General features: G+C 45.7%; 1 protein-coding gene across 1 annotated transcript; it reads left to right on the plus strand.

The window, feature by feature from the left end:
* The first annotated feature begins 1398 nt into the window (after window positions 1-1398).
* Window positions 1399-8329, plus strand: ecrg4a (ECRG4 augurin precursor a). The gene is made up of 4 exons (XM_086091614.1): window positions 1399-1798; window positions 3272-3322; window positions 3444-3619; window positions 7965-8329. The coding sequence occupies exons 1-4, from the start codon at window positions 1729-1731 to the stop codon at window positions 8112-8114; spliced, it is 447 nt and encodes a 148-aa protein (XP_085947740.1). The 5' UTR covers window positions 1399-1728; the 3' UTR covers window positions 8115-8329.
* Window positions 8330-8751: the final 422 nt, after the last annotated feature.

Raw genomic sequence — 8751 nt, forward strand, 5'->3', positions numbered from 1 at the left:
CAATTACAATCTGTGTAAAAGCAATCGCAGCATAAACGCTTTTTGCGTTGGCCTGATTGACCTCATCAAGCGAATCACTCAAATGGATCCTGCAGTGGTATGTTACTCGTTGCCATGGTGACAGATTGCACATGAAAAATGACAGGCTGCAGAAGAATCAACACCCGGTGGAACTCAAAATTGGAACGAAATATAAATGGACTGAATTTGGACAGACCGGAGATCTGAAGCTGGTCGCCATTTTGAACAGTTGCGTCCTGAAGTTGAAGTACTGTGGCTAACACGAGGTCGGTCGAGTGAATAGTCCGTGACTTTCATGCTTCCTTTTCATGTTCCCGCTAGCCCCGCGGGCAGCTCCGTGCCTGGGATCGCCGGGCCGCTGCCGCTGCCGCTGCCGCTGCCGCCCCCCCTCGGGGAAGCGACGCACTCGGACTTTGATGACCCTGTTTTCACAGGCCAAACTGGGGAGAATTTCCTCAATGTGCATCTGTTTTCACTTCAGGCTGTGTGTATTTTTGGTTGTTTTTTTCCCCCCCATCTGCAGGAGCGACTTATGCTGGAGGACGGAGGCAGCTCGAAGCTCTCATTTTCAGCTCCAGTCAAATCAAAGTGCACACTAGTGTGTTCGTTATAGCAACCATCTGCTGTACTGTGTATTATCAGAGCCAAGCAAGATGCTGCTTATGTCAAGGCTGGTGAAATAGTATCGGTGTCAATGTGTCATAGCATCGGAGCATATGAGTAAAGACACGAAGCAGTGAAATTCCATCCTGTTGATGCCACGTCTGTACATGAACACAAATAATCTGCTATATGAAAATGGCCGTATGGAAACCTTCCTCTCTTCCTACTCGAGTTCCCATCCATTGGGGAGAATTTGCTGAAAACGTCTGCCAACATCTGGCTGCTTCCTGCATTCCACTCCTACCTGCACACGCATAAAGACTCCATTCAACACTTACACACATTCCTGCTGTCGTGCCTCTATGGGGACATGACGCAAGATGGCCTCCTTCACATACTTTATCAAGTATTCCGTTTTATAATGCAAGAAATGATTTTTCATTATTGAAACATCAAAAAACCTTTACCATGTTTTACGAGGTGTCATTGAACGCACCACACATAACCTTTACGTGGCTTTCACATTGATCCGTTGCATTTCTCTCGATTCAATCGATCGATAGTGACTGACTGGTTTGAAGACGCTAATGTAATGAACGTAGATTCTGTCAAAGTTTGAGGCAAGCTCCTCAACAGGTCCTTTGGGTGAGATAAAAAAAAAGGAGAGAAAATAAAGACCTGCCATTAATAAGGCCATGAACGTACTGGCCTGGCCCACTTGAGATCACGTGAGGGCTTTTGTTTAAATTGTAGTCCCATCTGTCAGCGATTAATAGTATTTCATTCGCATTTTTACCACTCTGGAATTCCCAAATAAATCTTAGCGACAGAATTCAATCAAGTACTGCAATAGCAGAAAGCCTCCCCTCCTCTTTCACTACTACTGCAAAAGGATAACCTGAGGCACCAATCGAGACTTCCAGCTGCAGTCTTGTTTCCACGGGCGACATTCCACCGCCACGGGCCGCTTTCTCACTTGGAAAAGTCATCCCGTGTGTGTGGAGCGGCGCCCACTCTCCCCCCTGCGGTTGCCAAAGCGCAGTTGTTGCCTGCAAGCTCAGCTTCGTGCACGACTTTTTCTCTCTCGCGTGAGGAGAGGAAAATATGGCATCCCAGCTGTTGAGTTGGAAGGTCTTGGGGTTCGCTGCACTGCTGATATTCTTGGTTCTTACAGGTAAGTTAGCATTACTTTAGAATGCACTTTTGTAGGATTTATACCCCAAGAGCCACGGAAGACATTTGCATCATCCCCAGGTTTGATGCTTGCTAATACGTTCATCATCTTCTTAATGGAATTTAAATGGAACTGGTCCCCCATTCGGTCAGCAGTTGTATTTTCCCAGAGAATACTGCACACACACACGCACACAAAAAAATCAGATTCTGCCACCCTATGTCAATTTATATGAGATTAAAATTCACTTGGACCCATTTTGAACCCCACGTCAAAGTTTGGAAACCGTCAGCATTACCCTCTGGCCTTGTCATCTGTTCATCGTGTTGAGATTTGTGTTGCGCGTCTCAACATGTTGAGGAATCTTGTATTAAGGGTTCTTAAATGTCTTTAAAAGTTTGTAGAATCATATTTTTTCCTCCATTAAGGCTAAATAATATTTTTTTAAATTCACAGTCATAAAGTGCTTCCGCTGCTAAGTAAATTTGGAAAATAAATACTATAAAAGCAGTCCACATTGTAGTTAAATCAATGGGGAGACTGACAAAAATATATAAAACAGGCAAAAATATTTGTAACAAGTTGCATTTTTTTTTTGCTGTACAGCATCAATTTTAAGCTGAAAACTACATTTGTAAATGCATGTTTAAACTGGATGACAAAAAAAACATCCCTTTGTCTAGTCAGCTAAGTCACGAATTAAATCAAATCAAATTGCGTTGAATATCGCACCACATTTTCTTCCTCGTCTTTTTGTTATGCAAACATTTATAACTGAAACTCAGAATTTTACGGTGAATGCATCACTGTGTTTAAAATGGTTTATCCAGACGCCAAAAAGCCCACAAGGGACACACAAAAAAAAGGGGGGGGTGGGGGGAGAGTGGAAAAAGTGAGTCGGTACGCGCGCTGTGGAAAGGCTGTTTGCAAAACTCATTTAAACACTGCATTCAATGCAAAGGCGGTTGAATTTTCCCACAATAATGTCACACTGCAAGTGGAACGTTGCTCAGTTCACGGCATTAAAGGCAGTCATTCCTGAAAGTCATTCAGTGGGGGATGGGTGGAGTGAGGGCAAAGTGGGGGGGGGGGGGTGGGTTTGAATGAAGAAGAAGCTGACTGCAGTGGTGCGTAATTACAATGCGGTGCTTTGCCATACGAGTCGCACAAGCATGTTCATAACTCGCATCTCAAAGCACCACGATGTTTAATTGATCGTGGCTGCGACTTGACCACTGGGGGGCAGTATAATACAGATATCCACACACAAATGTAGAAGAGTTTCAACTGCGGAGCGTCAGTGGTGAGTCGCAGAGGATAAAGAATATATGCGTCCGAGTATTATTTCTTTCTACATGTCTTCACACCATTTGTGTTTGAAGTTTCAGTAATTTTCCTTAACTAAAATGACCTTGCTGCACACCAGCAATCACGGATTAAGGTCTGACTACTTCTGATCTTTCATCCCAACAGAAGTGTCAGGTGATGGAAAGAAGCTGCATAAGATCTTGAGAAGGAGAGATGGTATGCGTCAACACAAAACTGTATATGACACCAAAATTGTGTCAGGGCAGCACCGCTTCATCCCGACAGTGTAACAATAATAAGCAATGTATTTATGACCTCTTGCTGTGTGCCAATGCAGTGGCGGGCGTCGCTCATCCCGCTGCCTCCTCCAAGGCCTCCGTGGCCGTGTCTCCCGCCAAAGCTCAGGAGTTTCTGGCTAAACTGCGCCGAACCAAGAGGAACATTTGGGACCGCAGCAGACCGGACGTGCAGCAATGGATCATGCAGTTTATGTACATGGGCTACGACGAGCAGGTGGGTTGCTTACTCGCACCCATGTTAACTCAATATCATATAAGAGGGTGTTTAAATATGAAGATCCACATATACTGTGTTTTATAGTGCCTGTCAATGGACCCAAGAATGCTTAACAATAGGACAATTATTACATTACACCAAGTTCTCAGCAAATGTGGGTGGGGCCAAAGGAGCGGGTGCAAAGAGAGCTGGGCGGTGGATGAAGGGGACCTTGGCGGTCCCGATCCCTGGCTACATAACATGGCAGGAAAAGGAGCCCATCGAGAGGAGTTGGACACTCTTCCACTTGAGTTGTCAACGGTGAAAAGCGCCAAGCAGGTGTGGGCCTACTTACTACCCCCTGACCCCGGTCCCTGTACATTGGGGCTAACCCCATTAGAAGGGTCCTGACTGTTGTATGTGCACCAAACAGCAGCTCAAGCTTCCCACTCTTGGAGTGCTTCGTGGGGGCTCTCTTGCCGGAGACTCCACCGTTCTCTTTGCGGACTTGAATGCTCACGTGGGTAATGACAGAGAGACCTGGGAGGGCGTGACTGGGAGGACCACCACCAGGTGGTGTGTTGGCCCCGATGGTGGAGGAAGATGCCAGTCCGATCTGCCAAACTCAAATGTCTTGTGATGATCTGCTGGCAAAGTCTGGCAGAAGGAGTTTCAACTACCACCTCCAACAAACCTTCGCCCAGGGGACATCAAGTCCGAATGCACCATGGTCCAGTCCATCATTGTTGAGGCAGCCGACCGGAGCTGTGGCTGTAAGGTGGTTGGTGCCTGTCGTGGCAGCAACCCTCGAACCTGTTGGTAGACCACAGGGTGAAGCAGACCGTGGCTTTGGTGGTTTACAGAGGCAAAAACTTGGGTGTGGGAGGAGTTTGGTGATGGCCTTGAAGAAATTCTGGTCCACCATTTGGCATCTCAGGAGGGAAAAGCAGTGCACCGTCAACACTGTGTCTTGTGAGGATGGAGCACTGCTAACTTCGACTCTGGAGTCGGGACAGTTGTGAGGGGAGAATACGTAGAAAACCTCAATTCCCCTGACATGTCTTCCCCATGAGTCTAAAGACTCCTCATGGAAAGTCCCAAAGTTAGTTAAAAAGGCAAGTCGGATGGATGAGATCTGCCCAGAGTTCCTAAATGCTCTGCATTTTGTGGGACTGTGTGGGTTGACACGCCTCTGGCTTGGCAGTCTGGGGTTGTGACCCCCTTTTTATAAAGATTTGATCGAGGGTGTGTTCCGACTACAGGGAGATCACATTCCTCAGCCTCCCTGGTAAGGTCTATTCAGGTGTGCTGGAGAGGAGGACCCACGTGGAAGTCAAATTTCAGATTCAGGAGGAGCAGTGTGGTTTTCGTCCCGGCTGTGGGACAGTCCTTAAGGGTGCATGGGAGTTCGCCCAACCAGCCTACATGTATTTTGTGGACTTGGAGAAGGCGTTGGAAGTGCAGGGTGCCGAACCCAGATAAGGGGCTGTTCGGTCACTGTACACCTGATGTCAGAGTTTGGTCCATATTGCCGGCAGTAAGTCGGATTCGTCCAGTGAGTACTTCGCCAAGGTTGCCCTTTGTCACCGATTTTGTTCATAACCTTTATGGACAGAATTTTTAGGCCCGGCCAAAGCATCGAGGAGGTCAGAGTTGGTGGCCTCACTATTTCATCTCTGCTTTTTGTAGATGATGTGGTACTGTTGGCTTCATCAAGCCGTATTCTCCCAACTCTCACTGGAGCAGTCCGCTGCAGTGTGAGAAACCGCTGGGACGAAAAACCAGCACCTCCAAATATGAGACCATGGTCCTCAGTCGGAAAAGGGCCCTCTCCAGGTCGGGGATGACATTTTGCTCCAAGTTGAGGGGTTCAAAGATCTTGGGATCAGTAGTGAGGGGAAGATGGAGCTGGGCGCAATTGGTGCACCGTCTGCAGTCAAGTGGAATCTTTATTGGTCTGTTTGAGCCAGAAGGCTCTCAATTTACCGGTCGATCTACATTCCTGCCTTCACCTCTGGGTCGTGACCAAAAAAAACAAGATTCCAGCTATAAGCAGCCAAAATGAGTTCCCTCCACAGGGTGTCCGGGCTGTCCTTTAGTGGTCCGGTGAGAAGCTCAGCCGTCCGGGAGGGTCTCAAGAGCCTCGCCGCTGCTCCTCTGGATTGAGAGGAGCCAGACGAGGAGGATGGTTCGGTTTGGTCACATGATGTTGTAGTGTCAACCCAGGACAGCCCCAGAACATCCAGAGCCCTTTAGGAACTCTGGCACATCTCCCACCAGGAGGCGGCCCCAGGGGCAACCCAGAACCCACTGGAGAGACAATGTCTCCCGGCTGGCCTGGAAAGTAGAAACTCCTTGGGTCTCCCCAGGAAGAGCTAGACGAAGTGGCTGGGGAGGGGTAAATCTGGGCTTTCCTGCTAAATCTGCTGCCCCACTTCCACCATTTCAGGAGCTTGTTCAATCTTTTGACGCTCACCATCTCTGTTGTTGTTGTTCACCCCAAATTTGGTCTATCACACCAAAGCAAACAACCAAGCACGGCCGCCGGCTGGCGCGCAAGATTAACACAGACTTGCACGCATTTGCTGATTTTCCACACACGTGCTTTCAGTGACATTTTCGCTCACTTGGCGGTGGCACTTAAAATGCTAATGCGGTGACACTTGGCGCTCACATTTCGCTGCACATGCTCTTGCCGGCTCAGAGTTCATCATAGCTGATAACCTGTTTTATTTGGGTTTAGCCTATAATATTTTACTAAATGCAGAGCCCGTCACAGAGTTAAATACAACTTAATTGTAATGTGCAGTGATTATTTAACATACAACTAGAGGGAGGCCATGTACGGCTGGCTTCATTCCGTATAAAATGACAAAATATTAAATGGACTGCTTTTTATATAGCGCTTTTAACTACACCTTATGGTGGCCCAAAGCTCTTAACAATGCTTCACATTCACTCATTCATACACACGTTAACACACCAGTGGTCCGCTGCTACAGTGTTGCCAGGTCCACTGGGAGTAAATTGGGTTCAGTGTCTTGCTCAACTATATACTAAGGACATTTCGACTTGGGCAACAGGGGTAAGGATCGTACCCACAACCACTCTACCACTGAGCCATGCCACCCCTCATCACATAAAATGCCACTTCTTTTTGTGCACATTCACATCTGATCTGAATAATAATGTTGATAAATTATTTACTCTTGCAGACTTGTCACTTCGTTGCTGATAGTTAATTTTAATCTCAACTGCTTTTTGTTCGATTGCTGTTTTTTTCTTTTTTTTCCCCAATACATTGTACAATAGTTGCTGTTCAGTCATTTGACTGGATATGTAATATTGGTATATTTATGTATAATTAATAGTTCACGACTGGGTTGGTTAGGGACATTGGACATTTGGGTGAATCTAAAAACCACGCAACCTTGAAGACTGGGAAAAATTTTTTTTTTTAATCCGATGACCTTGGCAAAACTTTTGAAAGAATATGTTTATTATTTCCGTACTTTTTACACATCCCAGCTGAACTGAAAAATTCAAAACAGGTGTCTGATCAATACTGGACCAACAGAATTCCTATTTCATATTCTGTCTTATTCATATTTTAACTTGCTCTACTTATTAATTATGCTGTTCACATTTTAACATCATGGGAACATGGCACCCAACACTTGATCAGCGACTGTAGTGTCATGAGCAGATCGCAAGAGAGACTGGAACAATCACAGAAAGGTATAAATGTAGAAATTCTTGTTCAATTTATGGATGAAAGAGCGGTTGTGAATTTTGCACTTCAGCTGCATGTTCGAGAACCTTAAGTTGGGCAAAAAGTACTGAAATATTAGAACAGTGGAACATGTGCATTCAAAAGAACAAGTCACCTGTAAAGGTTAGCGTTCATTTGAGGCTCATTGTTAAATACGAACGACAACCCACTATCCCTAACTTTTAGCGAGTCGTGCATATTCACGGTTAAAGCTCGCCGTTCACATTTGCATATACATGTTGTTTATTCATGTACTGTTGTTATAAACTGCTGCTGCTCATATTTTGTTATCATTTGTTGATGCTGTGTTTTGCTGGCCAGTCCCCCCCCCATTGTGGGTGTAATAAAGGCTTAGCTTTGTCTAAATGGCATGTCAGATGGTATTAAAATGACAAGCGTTAAGAATTTTAACACTTGAGCTATACACAAGTGTCTCCGCGTGACCATTTTCATCAACGACCTTTGCCGCCACATCCCTGAAAGGTGAACGCTGTCAAGGCGTTGGCCTTTTCACCAACCATGTTCGCCTGCTTGCCGAGTCTCTGCGGGCCACTTAATCCGAACTCTCTTTATCCTTCTCTCTCTGGCCAGAGGCTGGAGACGGACCTGTCCTACTGGATGGACCACGCACGCTCCAACGACCACGGACGTCAGCATCACTATGACGAGAACGCGCCCATCGGCCCGCGTGACCCAAACTCGTACCGACACGGCGCCGATGTCAACTATGACTACTATTAGCGGCTAGCTCGCGCACGCACGTGCCTTCCTGCTATGGGGGAGAAAAAGATACATACCTTTTTCTTTTTTTAATGCAAAGCAGCTTTCTCCTGCCTTTCTGTGTTCAGAAATAAAACCAAAGTACAGTTTAGCGCTCTGTGAAAATACCCTTGGCTTTAATGAAATGTTATGTCACGTGATGAAAAAATTAATAAATTTTCTCCATTTAAATTCTACAGCTTGTTCTGCTTCCTATTGTTAGCCATGCCACTGCGAGGGTCCTTTATTTTGAAATCTGAAAACATCGCCTCATCACTTCAAAAGGCCACACATAAGAAAATTCTATTCCAACACATTCATTATTCAGTAGAGGCAGTGTGGTATTTTACATCGAAAAATATAATCAAATTAAAAAACTGAGCACAGCTCAATTTTTTCTAGCTTCTTAACCTCCATTACTTACCATCTAAATCTCAACAACAACAATTAAATATAAGAAGAGTTTGTTTTGCTTTTATATTCAGTTTGAGGGGGGGGGGGGGGGGGGGCATTCAAATCTTCCCCTCTAAAACTGACCACACTGGAAGGAATTAACTGGCACAGGTCAGCACTTCTAAATAGCACTGAATGTAACAATCCATCATAAATTATATGGAGA

The sequence above is a fragment of the Leptonotus elevatus genome, chromosome 12 (assembly GCF_054856555.1).
Source record: "Leptonotus elevatus isolate MCC_2025b chromosome 12, RoL_Lele_1.0, whole genome shotgun sequence".
NCBI classification, from domain to species: Eukaryota; Metazoa; Chordata; class Actinopteri; order Syngnathiformes; family Syngnathidae; genus Leptonotus; species Leptonotus elevatus.

Coding starts and splice junctions, on each gene's coding strand:
- ecrg4a (XM_086091614.1), top strand. CDS start 1,729: ATGGCATCCCAGCTGTTGAGTTGGAAGGTCTTGGGGTTCGCTGCACTG. Junction 1,799..3,271: donor GATATTCTTGGTTCTTACAG/GTAAGTTAGCAT, acceptor TCATCCCAACAG/AAGTGTCAGGTGATGGAAAG. Junction 3,323..3,443: donor GATCTTGAGAAGGAGAGATG/GTATGCGTCAAC, acceptor GTGCCAATGCAG/TGGCGGGCGTCGCTCATCCC.